Source organism: Pyrus communis, chromosome 14 (genome assembly GCF_041283825.1).
Source record: "Pyrus communis isolate YQ-2024b chromosome 14, ASM4128382v1, whole genome shotgun sequence".
Taxonomy (NCBI): domain Eukaryota; kingdom Viridiplantae; phylum Streptophyta; class Magnoliopsida; order Rosales; family Rosaceae; genus Pyrus; species Pyrus communis.
The window spans coordinates 23,491,558-23,510,722 of NC_142578.1; the positions used below are offsets into that span (position 1 = coordinate 23,491,558).

Below are 19,165 nucleotides of genomic sequence, written 5' to 3' on the forward strand. Positions count from 1 at the left end.
TTGTTAGAGATAAAAAGTAAAACTGAATAGCTTGCTAATTTAACAAAAGATTTAGCGTTAGTCTTGGAAATGTTCTAATTGCGTTATTGGCTTATGAAATCGCAAATATCATACCCGGCATAAGCACTTCATCGGCTTTATACACCCATATGGCAACATTTCTCCTCACAAAGAAAAATACACGTTACACAAATATTTTTACAACTCCTAATGTTACAAAAAGGAAGAGTTTACGGAGATTACCAATGGAAAATAAATAATTTCCGCCCGCTACCTTTTTCTTTCTGCACATCTGTGTTTTTTCTTATCTTTTGATTCTCTTTTGATGGCCAGGACAATTACCGTGCAGAAGAGAAAATGAGCAGAATGCACAATTCACGGTGCTCGTCCATCGCTTAATATCGCGTTCGGGAAATCTCAAATACATAATCGAAACATCAAGAGACGAATTGTTTCTACTCAAAAAATGAACAATCATTCATGTATATTAATTTCTGAATACACCCCTAAAAATTCACTGCTCTTATTATTCAGAGAGCAAAAAACAATTTGATATCATCTTTGTAAATCTCCTAACCCTTTCATAATTCCTACTGTGCTAACACAAAAACAAAAATGAAAATACAAGAGATACATCGCGATCGTATAATAATTTACGGGCCAAAGATACAAAACACAGTACACTCGTCGTTATGGAGGACGTAGAAATGAAAGGAAATAATTAATCCGACTGGAGTACAGTAAGGTAATACGGATATCCCTGGCACGTCCCAGAAGACGACCTATCCCGATTTTCTTGATCATTAGAAAGTAAAAGATTCCAATGCAAAACATAGCTCGACAGATCATATGTCCCGGGAGAGAATACACAAACTTGAAGAGGAATTTCAGTTCTTGACATGGGATCAAGATGGACTCTAGTAGAGCTTGACCCGGACCAAATAAATGGGGAGACGCTCTCCACGGGAATTGACTTGCTGGCCCGGGATCCAAGGACATCGGAAGTCACTTTGACGTCAGTCACTGGTGAGAGGTCATGCCATCCATCTTGGTCGCCAGAAGACGTGGCAGGTTGAACTGGAGTTGCATCACTTAAATGATCACTAGTACTGGAGTCCGACGTGTTTATGCGTACAGATGCAACTACATCCGATGTGTTGCATATAGTCATGCTAAGATTTATTTCACAAAAAGAAGCAGAGAAGTTATGGTATAAGGTTCGAGGTCCGTCAACTAGCCATGATATAGGACTTGTGGTCGCAGTACTGTAAATTAAACGCCAAAATAGATGTCAGCGTAACATAATATTAAAACAAGAAACTACAAAGTTAAAGTAAAGAAAGCGAGAAAAGATTCATCTTGAAACAAAACTTACCTGCAGTGACATGCATGATGAGAAAAAAGACGCGGTGGCTCAGAAACCTCAGGATTAATGTCATTCTGCCGGGAAATCAATATGAAGTCAACCGGATTCGTGTCTCCCTAATCCATACAAAAAGAAACGGGTCAATATGAAAATAATGCTGAGAAGCATCAACAGTGCACAAAAGCATAAGCTACTGGGTCATGACTTGTATATGTTCCGATGCATAAAATTTAGTTTCCCCTTCAAGACATGGTGATTTACAAGTCAAAACAACCAAATGAAAGCAATGCGATGAGTAATAGTGAACCAAAAAAGATGGTTATATAGAGCAAGAATATATCAACCTTATTTAAAACTTCCTGGTACAGTCTTTCAGAGAGGTGGAAATCTGCCAGAGGAGAGCTAGCTATATCAAAACGTGGTCCATTATTGCCCTGAGTACCCAATCTCAAATGAGTTCCCTGAAGTCGGGGATGGGAAGATTTCTCGTCTTCAGAAGTTGATGACTTGCCACGACTCTGAATCCAAAATTTCATTCATTAGAAGGAGAGAGGGGTGGGGTAGGGTAGGGGTGGAGAAATTCTGTAAAAAGATAGGACCACAGTTTCAGCTTCTTCACAAACCTTGAGCCTGAAGAAGCATGACAATGCTTGATGAGGTGTTAAAGATTGTGAAGGAAAGATGGCATCAACGGGTTGAAGTAATGAGATTTCCCATTGGTTCCCAACAGATGACAACTGATGAATTTGGAAACTTTCAGAGCTTGTCTTGTTGACAACATCCATGCGCACAAGAAACTCTTGCAATCTTGATGGACAAGGACTGATAAGGAATGACACGTCCAATGACGGCAATACCTGTGAAAATGAATGTTAATATTGATCATTGATATATTCAAATCAATATATTTGAAGGTACTTCTTAGAAAAGTGAGTCAAATCAAGAAACTTTCACAATTGACAATGATCCACACACCTGCAAATTGTAATGCATGCGTAAAGTGCGAAATCTCATGGTGCTTGAAATATCACTCATCTCATAATATATTGTTATGTACAAGGAAATGTTCCCAGGAACAGCTGCCCGAAACCAAAGAGGCCACGATAATGGTGTTTCCCCTTGAATAATAGTGTCCTGAAGTACAGAAAAACATAAACATTAAACACTATAAGACCAGAAACTGGAAAATTACAGCTTCATAACAAACCATATAAAGATACAAATCGGGAGAATTTGGATGCTGACCTCAGGAAATAGAAACAGGGCATGAGAAACATCATTAAGGTTAGCATGTTCAGCAGACTGATCAGAACTTTTGTTTTCTAAGCAAGCAGGAAACTCCAAGTTCAAACTTTCTCGCTTTCCAAGATTCAAGAATCTAGGATGACTAATCTTCATTTTCAAATTCTGCAAGAATATCAGGCCATAACATATAAGCACATTAAACATATTGTATGCATCAATTTACATGGTTAGTCCCTGCCTGACATAAAGGAAAGCTTGGGCTATATCTACTGTTCAAGACCATGAATTAACAGTGCATAAGCATTAGCTCATGCAATGGCATTGAGTACATGACAATCCTGTATGGCAAAGTGATCAGGCAAAGTTCAAGCCAACTACCTATACTACATCCTTAACAATAAATAGCAAATAAACATTTCATAAAAGTTAATACAATGCAAGATACATTCACAAAAACATACACGAGTAAACCAACTACCTGATTATACAGTGAGACCATAAGTAAGTGCAAACGACCATACCTTCACAGCAAATTCAGATTTGTTCTTCAACTCCAACACAAGATGCCGTAAATCTCCTGTATATGCCCTTTTAGGTAGTGGATGAATGACACCCTCAAGCTTTGGTACACTCTGACACAGGAAAGAAGATAGTTAGAAGAAATGGATGCCCAAAGATAGTCATTGCAGAATTCTGAAAGTGGAAAGAATAGGAGATGGGAGCAAGCACCTTAACAACTACAAACTTTAAATTATCACAATGAGGATGCTTCGCCTTCTGTATTCGGTTTCTGCTTATCTTCTTCATGGGGTTAGTGTCAAATTTATGGAAGCCAACAACAGAGCCTGACAATTTCCACTTTACACCAACAATCTGTAAAATGCCTTCTACTCTAGGAGTAACCGTTAGTTGCACCTGAAAGGAACAGAAACTGACAATAAGCAGAATTCAAGAAGTATAATAATGAATTTGTGAACAAGATATGTTTATAAAATGTGGCATGGGAAATAAGTTTGACTATACTTTTCAAACAGAAAGGATAACCACAGACATGTAAAATAGATCTCAAATAAGAAATAATGTCTTCGAAAAAATAAACAACTGAAGTTGGCACAATGCACACAGGAAGTACACAGGAAAAAAAAAAAAAAAAAAAAAAGAAGAAAGGAAGAAAAGACATTTAACGACATATATTAACAATTCAGCTCTATTTTTCTATCAGTACAAAGTTTCATATCAAGTTAGGAATGACAAGTATAAAAACATTTATTAAATTTTAGTAGCATAACCACCTAGTTTTGTCAGTTTCAATCACAAGCGACTTTCTATCATAAGCATGGATCAAGCAGATGCAAATTAATTCATACTCCAATGACTCCATAGACTAAGAAACATCAAAATATTTCTAGTACTCTGTGATTCTAAAATTTTGCAAAAGGAAAGTCATAATTACTTTAAATTTATGGATGATCTTATTACACTTCATTCTGCAATACTTTTAACAACTCAAATGAAGTACTCACCACAATTGTTTCACCTCCTGCTAATGAAAAGTCCACATCAGACAAAGAAAATAAAGAACTCTCAAAGTTCACATCCCTGCAAAAATTAAGTAAACAAATCCACCTTAGCAGGTGCAAACATGATAAGAACCGAGATAGGGATATTGATATAGACAAGTACAGAATGTTTTCAAGGCCAAAGCGTAATTATCAAAGCATTTAAGAGTAAGCATTAAGGACACAAAGTTCTACAACAAAAATTATACACTGGTTATGGTTAAGCCCCAAATAGGCTGGCTTATTAAGAAGTCCATGGGGAAGCCTAAAATCCAGTAAAATCATGCAATAGTGAAGCCCACAAGCACCACTATAAGGCCCAAACTTAGCAAAGCAAAAACTCATTTAACAAACACAACAAACTGGTCCATATTAAAAACTAATAAAAAATAAAAATCAACTAGTTGTGTAGTATAAAGGCATGCAGGCAGCCATATGAATGATAATATTACTACAGGTTGATACAAGTCTTGCCAAAAGGAGAAGCGGAATGGAAACATGAGATTTCTCTCCAAAGGAACTCCTCAAACTTTCAGTGATTGTCTTGATTGAGACCTTACAGAGTCATTAAAAGATAACTTTGGCTAGTAAGTATTCCAAGAAAAAAGAAAAACTATCAATCCATCAACAAAACAGCTCATGCCCAGTAATGCAAGAGAAGTCATTGATAAGATGCTAGTAGTGGCCCAAAGGCATTTTAGAGTCGCATTGCACTGAGTGCCTCACCAATGCCTTTGACAATACTCAAAGCAATTATAAACAGCCATGTACACACCTATGAATTAAACTAGTAGATTCTCCATCCTGAATCTCCACTAACGAGCTACTTGCATCTGCATCATCACAAACTGATCAGCCAATGATTGTGACATGTTCTTGCCAATAATCAACTTGAAGAGTTCAATTGTGTTTCTGTGGGGTAGTTACCGGATTTCATTTCATCTGAGACAGCAGAAAGCTCGCATAATAGGGAAACACTAGACAAAGGGAGGGGAATTTGCAACGGATTTTTTAATTCAATATCAACCCTGACAGCTTCTGCATATGGTAATGAAGAACAAAATATCAAGAAATGTATATCAAGTTATCAACTGAGCGTATAATAACCCTACAACATACTCTGTCTTCAATATCAATGAAAAGAAGGATGTACATTAATCCTTAGAAGGATGCAATTTAATATATAAAGTACTAATCATGCAACTTCATATATTGTTCGTGTTCATACCTCCTGCAACACAAACATTTGACTCTTTGTACTTCTTTGGGATAAGCTTTGATTGTAACTCCAACCAATTAGTTCTGGCGGTGGACAAATTTGGAATCATTTCCTCCTCTAAGGAGAGCCATATTCTTTCCTTGACACTTGCCTGGAATGTTTAGAAACACAACAATGCCAATTACAAGCCAGTCTAAACCACCTTAAAGAAACATTCAAGAAAGTCCATGAGAAAGAAAAGCTTCTCATCAGCATCACACATAAGTTAAAAGGAATACAATAGGTATGATCGCATTATCGGCAGCTGTGATCAAAACACAAATTACGTGAGTTTTCATGAGTAATTCATGCTCATTAGTACATCATACTATGTTTACCACATTGAATTTTCTACACAGCACTCTCAAAATTCTTTTCTTGAAGTTCCCAAAATATCAGTACACAATTTGGTAAGGCTACAAAACAGAATATGTCCATAAAAAATAAACAGTTAATTTGTAAATCATTAATTTACCCAATCATATTGTGCTGTACATAGTGGCAATCTCTACACTTAACAATTTGTAACCTCATTCAAAAACTTTATGCACCCTGGGAATATATGCATTAACATGGAAACCCCTCGAGGTTTACAAGAGCAGGCATATTTCCAACTACTTCTGTTCCACTGAAATGTTGTAACAAAATTACTGAAACAGCAACATCCATATATTTTTTTCATAAGGGAGTGCAACCCTTATTTCCAATAAGAACATCATCCTCATATTCTACAACTAAACTTACCAGCCTACTAATAGCTCCATCAAATGAGAGAAAGAAATAATAAAATTAGGAGGAAGTCATCATTGAAAAAACAAGGAAACAGAGAGAAAAGGAGGAGGATTGAATAGAACATTTATAACATAGAAAGGGAATACAACTTACAGCTGCAGATGATGCATAGGTCCGATGATCCTCAAAAATTACCCTAAGAGATGAAATATTGATCTCCGGCAATTGAAGCTTTGATACTTCAAATGTTTTCCCTGTTTTCTATATAATCCAAGAGAAACCTCAGTTAGTTTGCAGCAAAACCTAGCTGAAGTCATGTAGATTGCTTAAAAGTTTTTTAAGAAATTTTAACTGTTTAATCTAAAAAATATAACGTAAGCAAAAAGTGCAAAAAATAAAAGGGTGCCTTAACAGTCTACTAATTTTTGCTCCAGAAGTTGCTAAAACTTCCATACCAATTTGAATATGTCAGTGGATGCCTAGAGGGCCTGAGAAGTTATTATGTTTCCTGTCAGGATCATATTTAACTTTACAGACTCTGTGGGTGGAGAGAATCACCTAACATTGTAGCCCACCCTAGGTGGGGATAAGAAAAAAAGTCGTACACATGTTTTCAAAGAACTAAAAATATGACATTAAAGTTAAACTCATTTTGAATGCAGGGTGATGAAAGTAAAATGTCAAAGCCAAACCAGATTATACCTTGAGATCTAAAATGAAAGTTAATTTTTCCTTCTTTTTTTTTTTCGAGCAAATGCAAATTACTTTTAAGGACCTTGCACTTTTTCCTTCTCCTCAATCAAGCATTGAATACAAAGGGTACTAGTGCTGACCTGAACAATTTGAAGGAAGTCTCTCAGGAATAACTCCTGCGTTTTCTTGGACTGATGACCACAAGCCAGGACCTCCATCACATGATTTGCAGCCAAATCATATAGCCCAAGAAGAGCATACCACCTAAATCACAGAAATTGTATGAAAAAACGCTACAGATTGTAAGAAAAGAAGCTGGCATACAAAACTACATACAAATTAAAGCCGCATCTAAGTTCATATAACTTACTGTCCAATATGGAAATGAACATGGTCTTTGATATGGCTCCACGTAGTTCCTGTATACACAGACATGGCACCTCTATATGTGCGAATTGCATGTTTGACCTGGATGGCTCAAGGCAAGAAATCTTTTTCAAAAGATGCAGCATTTATTAAGTTAAGTTGAACAACCTAAAGAATAGCTACCTGATCAGATTTCTTGTAACGGTCACCAGAAAGAACAAGATGAAATCCATATTTGTGCAACATAGGTGGTCTAGAGAGCAAGTAACAATAAGACGCTTGCTCAAGCATTACAGCGGAATACAGTGGCTCCTAACAAAGAATTAGTCAGGAATAAGAAAAAAAGACCTCCTAACTGATTATATTGAAAAGGTAGCAGTAAGACACTTGCTCAACCATTATAGCACAATGTAGCAGCTCCAAAAAAAGAATTGGTCAGGACTCAGGAGTAAGAAAAATGTTCTCGTGGCTTATTAAATTGAAAAATAGGCAGTACCTCCGTACAAACACGGAAGTAAACAGTTGCAGCCTCTTTATACTGATGTCGTGCCTTCAACATCTCCACCCACCAAAGACCACACCTAGTTGCGTTTTGCTGGCTAGATGGTGCAACTTTCTGCTTGGATACCAAAAAAATGTGTAAGAAATTTGGAAGAGATAAACCAGAGGGAAAGATATGGGGGAGCTGCAAGTGGATATTATAATCCAAGTCAACAGCCTCAAACATTTGCCAATTTAGCCAGTTGCTTTCCAGAAAAAAATACAAAACAATCATGCAAATGCAAACCTGAGAATCTATTGAGATAAAAAATGGAATTGTAATTTAAGAAAGATGAAACTTGTAAAGTTCTGTTTGACTATGGAAGGATAAGTCCCTTTGGTTGGGTGGGTTTTCCATGACAGCATTTCAAGATTGTTGGCCTTGTGACTAGAGACTAATCATCTAACAAAATATTTTAAGTATTTTAAGAGAGGGGTTGTGATATGAACACTAATGCCATTAAAATATGCTTGATTCCTAAAACTCCATTTGTTGAAGTCATGGACTACAGACCTACAATTTGGTTCACTAGTATCTACATGACCTTACCAAAAGCTTTTATCCCTGAGATTGAGAGAGGCATTGGGTAATGTCATGTTATACCTATTCCTCAAGGGCATTCAGCGTCGCAAACATGTTTCAGGGCTCGTTTGGTTTAAGGATTGGATTGGAAGGGCTAACTGTCTAAATTCAAGGCATATTGAAGGTAGATGAGAATGATTTTTCATTGTGAGGAGATTAGAAGAGGATTGGACGCGACGAAAACTTCTCCCATCTAATCCTGGGAGGATTAGAATGGATAACTTTTCTTCTTGGGTAATCCTTATCCTACCTCTATGTTGGTCACAATTTTTTTAATTTCTTCTTTCAACATACCTTTAAAATGGTGTCTTATCTATTCCAATCCAATCATGTGTACCAAACAAGGCCTTAATCTCAAACCAAACAGGAAAATAAAAAATATACATACTAAATAGGTAGTAAATGCGTTTTCCATGCAATACTCTGCATCCTTTCTTGACTGGTCTGACATGAAATATGCAAGCCCCATCATTTCCTGCAAGAACAAATGAAATAAGTGAGCTTTGTTACACCATGGGAACATTCACAAAACAAAATAAAGACCTTTTAGCCAAGAGAGAGAATCAAATGTAGGAATACATAAGCAGAGGGGTAAAATGAAAATCCAAAAAAGAATCCAGAAGCCATTAAACCCACCTGTACGCCAGCATAGCGTTTCCAGGCTTTGTCAAGCTTGTAATCTGTGGATATTAGGCGATAATTCGACAATGCAAGTTCATAATCACGTAGCATGAAGGCATAATCACCCAAAACTCTAATTTGGGATTCAATGGAGCTAAAGGTGTACCTAAAACATGGAATGTAAACTGCCTATTAGTAAAATAAAAGGATATAACAAAGAACACTAAGTAACAAAATAATAATGAAATAAAATTAATTGTAAAGCATACGTAGGGCCACTGGGAGAATCCACCACATCATCTTTTCCTTTTCTCCACCATAGATTTTTTATTTGGTTCCTAAAACCTTTCCTTGTTGCAGCAACCTGAAAGCCACAGAATCAGACATAATATAGTTTTACACATATAAGTGTGCAAATACTGAAAGTAAAAATAAAGAAAGGATTGGACCAATTGTACACTAGAAAGTAAGTACTCAGAAACTGAAGGAAATATTGTCGAGATACATGCCTGCTGATTGAGCAAACGTATTTTTTGCTCCATGTAGGGAATAATGTGTTTAGTTGATAAATCTTGCATCAGGTCTTTTATCTGTCCCAGTTTGTACAAATTGGATATCATGGTAAAAATTCTTACGTCAGCAGAAAATTTTAATTATCAACCTAACATAGGATTATAAGAACATTTGATAATGAGCAACAAAAAGTACTTTACCTCATTAAAATCCTCAATATTAAGGAAGCAACGAAGCGGCTGACTAGGTAAATCTTCAAATTTCTGTCCATAAAATACACAAGCATAGAGCCTCAGCTATACCTCATCTAACAATTTTATATAACAATACCATCAGATAAACCTACAGAACAAGGTAAAAACAGAGGACTTCAGAATAGCTTACATAAAGCACCCAGGGATAATCTTGATGTTCAACCACACCATCTTGAGAAGAATTAATGCACAGTAACTGACAGTCAGAGCCAAAAGTGCTCCTCATTTCAGTTAAAATTTTAGTTGCCCTGCAAAAAGAATAAGACTCCAACAATATCAATTTTCTATTGTTGTCAACTTTGATTATCTAAAGTTACTATTTCTATTAGACTTCATCCAAATACAAGATTTTTTGAAAAAATAAGAGAAGAAATAAGTACAAGGAAATAGAAACAAAATGTCCAAAAACAAAAAGGCCACAATAAAAGATCCTATTGTTTCTTTCCATCCAAAGAGTTCACAAAATTGCCAAACATGACATCACCACAAAATTCAAACTTTCATTTGAAATAACTCCAATATGAGACTCCCCAAATAAGGAGTAGCAATCTCTAGGCAGCACACCCACAATCCCAAACACCTAAAGCAACCTCCCCTCCAATATGAGTGATAAAAGGACAATATGACCAATACACTCGGCATCTCTAAAGCAAAAAGGCACCAATGAGACGGTTTCTTTGGACTATGATGTACACCTCCAAGACAAACTTCTACCAAGATCTACTCATATTCCATTCCCCACCACCAACTTGAACCCCAACTATAAATAAGGAACTGAACAATCCTTTTTTTACTATAAAGAAACAAGTGTATTAATATCACAGGAAGGAAACAAACAAAGAGGTTAGTCAAGAAGGTCAAACCAGATCACAGAAAACAATCAGGACTTAAAAAGCTAAAACATAGAAACACCAGCACAAACAGCTGGAAAAAACACCTAGGACTTTCAACAATCCTTCACCAATTATATTGCAGAAAACACTTATAAATGACAGAACAAAACCATGAATCCTACTTATGAGAAGATCATCTATTTCCCTAAGAGAGGACCGCCTAAGCTGAAGGTTTCAAATCTCTATCCTTTAGAAAATCTCTCTAGGATTTTGTTAGCTTTTTGGGAGTCTGAACATAGACATGAAATTGGTAGGAATAGTATATAAGACTGACTGCATGAGCATGAGGCTACAACCTCTAGGCAAACACTGACATTCCCAGAATTTTTACAATTGATAATCCCAGAATTTCAGAAAGCATGGATTACACTCCAAAGGGAGCCCAAGATAAATCAAAACAACCCACTAGCTTCCCACCTCAGACCCAAACCAAGGACACCCTTATCCTGAATATTGATATCCACCATAACACTCTTGAACATCTTGATTATGAGGATCAATAATTCTAATAAAGTTAATAAGAACTAAGAAGACTACTTGGATTATCAACGTTGTCTTACCTTGTTTCAACTCCATGTACCTTGACGGTATGAAAATACCCGTTAGTACCTTACCTCCTTATATTTACTAAATTCAGTCAAATATGTACACGAATTAATTTGCTAAGTTCTGACCAAAAGGTATAAATAATTTATGGCCATGCAGATTCTTTATTTGCTTTCTAACATGATTAGAGGGCCAGAAAGGTAAATACTTCTCTAAAGGGCCATCTTGTTTATCATGCACTAGTAAATAATGCTTCAAAATCTTTGGGTCCATTGCCCCATTAGTAAGAAGGGAGGGCAACTTCTTGGTGTTAAAGAGGTCAACAAATCTGTTGATAGGCTGATCATCCTTTGAAGAAACTACAACGAGACCTGCAAGTAAAACCAAACAATATAGTTACAACTGAACCCAACCAATACCCCAAAAAGAAAACAGCATTTTGAGAACTATGATTCTATGACTACGGCATGGACCAGACTTTTTCAGCTTTGTCATTAAAATTGTAACTAGATAGGCAAAAGAATAGGTACTTTATAAGTTTCAACACCTTACATGCCACAGGATGATCAAAAGCTTCATGGTCTGAAAAAGAGACGCTATGTACAAGCTCTTTGTTGAAAAACTGAAACCATGATGGTAGAACTTCAGATTCCGATACTGCAAAGGAAAGCCATAATCATAGTTAAAGCTGTAGATCTGGGTAAAAAAGAATTCATTTCAATTTCAATTATACAAGTAACACAGGTGCATAGAATAGCCTAAGAAAGATAATTGCTCAATCCATTTCATAAATTTTAAAAATAAGAATAAAAGAAATTAGTTAGGTACAACACAACTCCCTTGAGAGCTGAATGTCAACCACGGATCTATATAAGGAATATTACTTACTGGATAATGCATTATCAATCTGAGGCAGGTCTGAGCACAATTCAGAAAGATCTTTATCCGCCGCCTGGTTTATGACTTGTTTCAACCTCTCTTTTGCTACCTAGGTGAAGTTAAACAATATATCTCAGGCTCTAACAGTTCGGCATCCAATAGGAAATTAACCTTTAACTATAAAACTGCATGTGCAAAACAGATCTAATATTCAAATACCAAAACCCACCTAAACTCCAACAGGATACTTTTTTTTTCTCCTTTTGTTTCACTGAGAAACATGTCATTATGGACAGAGCAACACGGAGTACATAATAGATTGAACTGACCAACGAGGAACATTTGAACATTTAACAAGTCAAACTCGTAATTGTTTCAACTCGAGCTTATGTATCTTCCTAATGCTTACTCTGTATACTAAATATCTAACAATTATAGTCCTTTTTCCCTTTTCCCTTTCCCATCTCTCGGTAAATGTCCGTCATTTCAAAATCAAGTCAGATGTTTATATGGGCCAGCCTAGTAGGCTACTAATATCCGCTAGTCAAATTAGTAGCCCAGAAAAATTGAGCGAAACTAGCTCAAATTTTGAATCTTTCACATATCTATTATCCGGGATTTCAACTAATTCACACAATCCTACTCCAACTGAAGTGAAGGTTCGTACTTTCCCAAGTTTTAATGAAAATCTTAAACACCAATTTTTATCAGTTCCCACATTTTCACAGCAACCAAACAGCACAATCGAAAAATTACCTCCAAATTCGGTTGCCGAATATCCAACTCATAAAACAACCGCAATCCGAACTTCTGAAGCCTGTAGGGTTGATCACTCGCAGTCCGCACAGGCACTGCACCGAAACACAAAAATCTTAATTTCCACTCAAATTCCACCCTCAGTAACCCTAACACACACACACACACACATATATACATGCACAAATTAGTAGGGAAGTGAGAAATAAGCGGGTGGGGTTCACCGTCGATGTTGTTGAAGACGCAGAAGGGCTTGAGCATTTGGACTAAGGTGAGGCCGTTCTTGAGGCAGGCTTCTTCGACGAGGGGCGTACGGAGCACCATGACAACGGGAGTGATCTCTTCCAATAGCATTCTGCCAAGTGGCGTATTCGCCGGATCCACCATTTCTCTGGAAATGCGCGGTGGAATTGGTGACGGCGACTCGGGGTGAATGACGGGACTGAGTCACTCACCGGGTCGACGCGGGTCGGGGTGAGTCAGGCGTGGGTTTGGCTCGCTAAGATCCCGAGCGTCAATGGAAGATCGCAGAAGAGCGCTTCTGGCAAATGAAATCTGCATACAGAACTTTTTTGTGAGGTGCAAGTGTTTTTATTTTTTATTTTTTGAGAAGAAGTATGATATTGTTATAAATAGGTAAAAGTTGGAGAGATAACCTTTACTAGTAACAGTAGCGAAGCAGGGGTAAAATATCACACTGTAACTATAATTCAAGGGGATGACAAATAAAAGAGGAAAGAATAGATACTGATGTTAATGATCTTTCATTTTTGTTTTCTATGTGTTTTGATAGCAGTCAGAGTGCTCTATTTATAGAACAACTCCATGCGAGCATATTCTTACATTTTGAAATTTACAGCACATGACTTTGAAAATACGATCACCTTTATTTCCAAAGTCTACATCACTTTTGTGTGGGTATTGAAAAAACTATGTGGGCATTTATTGAGCTGCCAACGGTTTCAACATTACCAATATTTTCAACACTCCCCCTTGGATGCCCACATATCAACATTAGTTACCTCGTCAAAACCTTACTTGGAAAAACCTAGTGGGAAAAAACTATAGCGAAGGAAAAAAGTACGACTTTATCTGGATTGTTGATATAGAGTTAAGTATGCTAATGTTGCCTCGTTAAAACTTTGATAGGAAAAATCCAGTGAGAAAAATCATAATCGAAGAAAAAAGAGTACAACATGCATGTATCATGGATGCTCCTCCTGATTTCGCATTTTTCAAGTTTAGCTGATTGGTAAGTTGACATAATCCGATACTTTGCACTAACTTTTGAAATGTGCACTTTAGTCAAGATTTGGTGAACAAGTCTGCCAGATTTTCATTGGAATGAATTTGTTTAACTTCAATAACTTTAGCCTTCTGAAGCTCATGTGCACTGAAAAACTTTGGAGATATGTGTTTAGTCTTATCACCCTTGATGAATCCTTCTTTCATTTAGGCAACACATGCTGCATTGTCTTCATGGATGACAGTTCGACTGTCTATCTTTGAAGGTAGATCACATAAATTTCGGATATGATGGATCATTGATCTTAACCAAGAACGTTCATGACTTGCTTCATGTAAAGCTAGTATTTTCTGAGTGATTTGAAGATGTAGCAACTAATGTTTGCTTTGTTGAGTGCCAAGATATTGTTGTATCTCCATTCTTGAACACATATCCAGTTTGTTAGTGGGCTTTATGCGGATCAGAGAGAAAACCAGCATCTGCATATCCAACAAGGACTTGGTCATTTGTGGATTTCTTTGAGTAAAAAAACCCATGTCTGTTGTCTCACGAAGGTATCGCAGTACATATTTGATTCCCTTCCAATGATGAATTGTTGGAGTAGAGCTATACCTTGTTAACAAGTTGATTGAAAAGATTATATCTAGTTTAGTACATTGTACTAAATATAGTAAAACACCTATTACACTCAAATATGGTACTTCTGGACTAAGGACCAGTTCATCATTTTCTTTTGGACGAAATGGATCTTTCTTAATGTCTAAAGAACGAACGACCATTGGCGTGCTTAGTGGATAAGTATTGTCCATGCCAAATCAATTCAAGATTTTTTCAATGTAAGCTGATTGGTGGACCAAAATTCCATTAGCACAATGCTCGATCTGCAGGCCAAGACAGAATTTTGTTTTTCCAAAGTCTTTCACTTAAAATTCACTTTTCAGATATTTAACAGTTTTATTGAGCTCTTCAAGGGTTCCAACTAGATTCATATCATCGACATATACTGCCACTATAGCAAATCCAGAATTGAATTTCTTAATGAACACACAAGGGCAAATGACATTGTTGATATACCTTTCTTTGATCAAATACTCACTGAGACGATTATACCACATTCGTCCAGATTGTTTCAGCCCATTCAATGATCGCCTTAATTTGATTAAGAGCATACATTGTGGTTTGTTAGTTGTTTCAGGCAACTTAAGTCATTTTGGGATTTTCATATATATGTTAGTATCTAATTCTCCATATAGATACGCGGTGATGACATCACGGAACATAATTGCGTCTATTACAGGATAATATTTCTCCTCATAATCGATTCCAGGTCTTTGCGAAAAACCTTGTGTAACGAGTCGTGCTTTATATCTTGCAATCTCGTTTTTCTCATTACGTTTCCTTGTGAATACCCATTTATAACCCACGAGGTTTACACTAGGCCGGGTTTGGACTATTGGTCCAAAAACATTTCGCCTTTCCAAAGAATTTAATTCTGCCTGGATTGCATCTTTCCACTTAGGCCAATCTTGTCTCTGTTTGCATTCATTAACAGAGCGGGGTTCAAGATTGTCACTTAATATGATTTCATTGGATATTGTGAATATGAACATGTCGTCGATAATTATTTCATTCTGATCTCACAATTCATTAGTACAAGCATAATTTATAAAGATTTCTTTGCTTTCATGTACCTCTGTTTCTTCGAGTATATGTGTCTTATCAAGGATATTTACTTTTTCAGAAAGTATAGAATCATGAATTGTGGATTTTTCATTTATTTTCTCTTCTTGATGATTTCATTTGGATTCAGTTGTACCCTTGTCTTTCTTTTTCAAGAGGGCTAAATCTTTTGAACCTGGAGGTCTACCACGCTTCAGGCGTGCACTAGATGAATCATTCGCTGCCATTTTATTTTGTCCAACATATCAATTCTTGCAGGTGTATTTGCAGCTGGTATATGTGATTTTGTCACTTTCATAGCATCATTAAATGCATATGACATTTAATTAACAATACTTTGAAGATGAACGATCATTTTTACTTCATTTTCACATTGAATGCTTCGAGGATCAAAATGAGACAAGGTGGGAACAACCCATGTCAGCTCTTGTCGTTCTTCTGGAACAGTTTTTTCTCCCCCTAACAACGGGAAGACTGTCTCATCAAAGTGACAATCAGCAAAATAAGCTATAAACATATCACTTGTCAAGAGCTCTAAATATCTAATGATAGATGATGAATTAAAACCCACATAAATTCTCAGTCGACGCTGAGGTTCCATTTTAGTGCGTTGTGGTGGTGCAATAGGTACAAAAACAGCACAACCAAAAACTCGTAAACGTGAAATATTTGGCTGATGTCCAAACATGAGTTGTATTGAGGAGTATTGATGGTTGGCTATATGTCTTAATCGAACCAATGATGTAGCATGTAAGATGGCATGTCCCCATGCAGAAACTGGTAATTTTGTTTTCATGAACAGTGTGCGGGCTATTAACTGAAACCGCTTGATCAATGTTTTTGCTAAAACATTTTGAGTGTGGACATGAGGAATAGAGTGTTCAACATCAATGCCCAATGTCATGCAGTAATCATCAAAGGTTTGAGACATAAATTCACCAATGTTATCAAGTTGGATTGACTTAATAGGGTAATCTGGGAACTGTGCTCGCAACTTAATTATCTGAGCAAGAAGTCTCGCAAAAGCTATATTCCAAGTAGACAAGAGACAAACATGTGACCATCAGGTAGATGCATTAACCAAAACCATAAAATATCGGAATGGTCCACATGATGGTTGAATAGACCCACATATATCCCCTTGAATTCGTTACAGAAATGATGGGGATTCAACATCAACCTTTAATTGTGATGGTCTAATTACCAACTTCCCTTGAGAACAAGCTTTGCAAGGGTTATCATTTGAGATAACAATGTGTCTGCTCAATAATGGATATCCATTAGAGTTGGTAATGATCCTATGCATCATGATAGATCCTAGGTGACCTAGACGGTCATGCCAAAACATGTAAACTTTTGAATCAATGAACAATATTGTTCCAATGCATTTTGTATGGACAATATTGTTCCAAGTAGATCGAGTAGTGTACAATACATTCTGTATGGACAATATTGTTCCATTTGGTAACATAATCTGGGCTTTCCCTGAGCCTTCAATTACATCTGAAGGGCCTGATATTGTTGTTACCCTTACTTTTGTAAGCATCAATCTTGAGAAATACTTTTGATCTCGAAGTATTGTATGCGTGGTTGCGCAGTCTGCAAGACAAATATCTCTGCCATTTCTCATGTTTTAAAAATGACTATAGTTTTTATCCATACTCTCTGAGTAAGGGAATTACAGTTAAAAGCAAGTTATAACAGGAAATTTAAACACCACTTTTATTGAATTTGAAATGCTAGTTTTGAACTACAAGTTCAGTACATCAAATATAAACGATTTAGTCGGACCGATATACTTCATTCCCCATTTCCACAATAAAATTTGAGACATCTAGGTGGGTTGTGTTCAACTGCCATGATAAGTCACACACTAGATTAGGTATATCCATTGGTTTAGCCTGGTCGAGAAAATTGGTCTCGACACCCTTCTCCTTGATGGAGGCTTGATATAGATTCACCAGATGTTTTGAGGTATGACAAGTATGCGCTAGTGCCCATTGCCACCACATATATGACATGCTCCTTCAAAGTTTTTGGGAGCATTATTCATATGAGTTTTGCCTTTGTGGCGATTCATATTTTTAAAGTTCGGCCTGAATTATGCCCTGGAACCTGGTTATGAAACTGGACACCATGATTCTTGCATTTTCCGTTCCACCATCCTTGCATGTGGCTACGTCTTCGTTTATGATTATTGCCATCAAAGGATGTGGTGTTCACTTCGAGGGAAGCAACAGTCACTTCTGGGAATGATGCAGATCCAGTAGGTTGAAACTGATAATTTTTCATCAGGACGTCATTGTTTTGTTCAGCTGCCAGGAGCACAGATATCAGCTGACTGTATTCAGTGAAACCTCGCTCTCTATACTGCTGCTGCAAGACAACGTTTGATGCATGAAACGTGCATAAAGTCTTTTTTAGCATATCTTCCTCAGTGATGGTTTCCCCACAGAGTTTCATCTGGGAGCTAATTTTGAACATTGCAGAATTGTACTCAGCCACTGACTTGAAATCCTGGATCCTTAGGTGAGTCCACTCATAACGAGTTCTTGGAAGAATCACTGTTTTCTGGTGATTGTATCTTTTTCCCAATGCCTTCCAGAGAGCTAACAGATCTTCAACCATTAAGTACTCGCTTTTTAGTGCTTCATCAAGGTGGCGACGGATAAAGATCATGGCCTTCGCCCGATCTTGAGAAGATGCAATGTTCTCCTCCTTGATTGTTTCTCCAAGATTCCCTACCTCCAAATGGATCTGGGTGTCCACTACCCAGGTAAGGTAGTTCTTCCCAGTAATGTCCAGGGCAACAAAATCAAGCTTTGCCAAGTTTGCCATTTTTCTGAAAGAAAAATGAGATGTGTAAGAACTTGGAATAATATGTATTCTGGAGGTATGTAATGTTAGAACTTCTGGTTCTTACAAAGTTTTTATTTTGGTCTTTAGGCCAAAATGATAAGTATTCGAAACTTCAGGCTCGAGATTTACATCATGAATGAGGAGGGCGATTGTAGCGCACCATTCTCATTGAAATAACATAACATAGGATGAGCGATTATTCCGCATCACTCAAGTATCAGGAAAATTTAAATACGTAAAGTAGGGTGAGCGATTATACTGCACCACCTAAAATGGCAATAAAATTAAATAGTAGGCAAATTAAATATGCAGGGTAGGGTAGGCGATTATACTGCTCCACCTAAAATTTGCAATAAAATTAGATCTGCAGTCCAAGATAGGCGATGATACCGCACCATCTTGGATTGCAGTAAGATTAAATTTGCAGTTCAAGATGAGCGATTGTACCGCGTCATCTTGGATTGCAGTAAAATTAACATAAATAAACACTGGGTTAGTAATCAAGATCAACACTAAACAAGAAATCAAAGATATATGTAACTGTTAGGTTGAGAACTAAAAACAAGTATGGTGCAA

At 36.8% G+C, this 19,165-nt stretch overlaps 2 protein-coding genes across 4 annotated transcripts; both read right to left on the bottom strand.

Annotated features, from left to right (window-relative positions):
- Positions 1-452: 452 nt before the first annotated feature.
- LOC137712978 (uncharacterized) lies at positions 453-13,373 on the bottom strand. 3 transcript variants are annotated; one of them, XM_068452197.2, is made up of 28 exons: positions 13,029-13,373; positions 12,805-12,899; positions 12,058-12,157; positions 11,722-11,826; positions 11,378-11,540; positions 9,861-9,978; positions 9,677-9,739; positions 9,473-9,553; positions 9,233-9,327; positions 8,979-9,129; positions 8,731-8,817; positions 7,716-7,835; positions 7,403-7,531; positions 7,224-7,321; positions 6,994-7,117; positions 6,314-6,421; positions 5,399-5,540; positions 5,098-5,208; positions 4,946-5,003; positions 4,135-4,210; positions 3,341-3,526; positions 3,133-3,243; positions 2,612-2,773; positions 2,342-2,500; positions 1,990-2,223; positions 1,711-1,884; positions 1,376-1,482; positions 453-1,265 (listed from the first exon to the last, which is right to left on the bottom strand). In XM_068452197.2, exons 1-28 carry the CDS (start codon positions 13,189-13,191, stop codon positions 722-724), a joined length of 3,864 nt encoding a protein of 1,287 aa, XP_068308298.2. In that variant the 5' UTR covers positions 13,192-13,373; the 3' UTR covers positions 453-721. The 3 variants fall into 3 exon arrangements, with proteins under 3 accessions (XP_068308298.2, XP_068308297.2, XP_088540011.1); XM_068452196.2 differs by having other exon boundaries at positions 4,946-5,018; XM_088683885.1 differs by lacking the exons at positions 11,722-11,826; positions 12,058-12,157; positions 12,805-12,899; positions 13,029-13,373 and having other exon boundaries at positions 4,946-5,018; positions 9,473-9,593; positions 11,378-11,518.
- Positions 13,374-17,806: 4,433 nt separating this feature from the next.
- Positions 17,807-18,409, bottom strand: LOC148691433 (uncharacterized). The gene has a single exon (XM_088684025.1). The coding sequence runs from the start codon at positions 18,407-18,409 to the stop codon at positions 17,807-17,809; it is 603 nt and encodes a 200-aa protein (XP_088540151.1).
- Between the last annotated feature and the right edge of the window lie 756 nt (positions 18,410-19,165).

Excerpts from the sequence above, each read along its gene's own strand:
- LOC137712978 (XM_068452196.2), bottom strand. The coding sequence starts at position 13,191 with ATGGTGGATCCGGCGAATACGCCACTTGGCAGAATGCTATTGGAAGAG. Across the intron at positions 7,532-7,715 it reads ACTTCCGTGTTTGTACGGAG|GAGCCACTGTATTCCGCTGT; the intron begins GTACTGCCTATT and ends ATTCTTTGTTAG. Across the intron at positions 2,224-2,341 it reads GCATGCATTACAATTTGCAG|GTATTGCCGTCATTGGACGT; the intron begins GTGTGTGGATCA and ends TCATTTTCACAG.
- LOC148691433 (XM_088684025.1), bottom strand. The coding sequence starts at position 18,409 with ATGATCTTTATCCGTCGCCACCTTGATGAAGCACTAAAAAGCGAGTAC.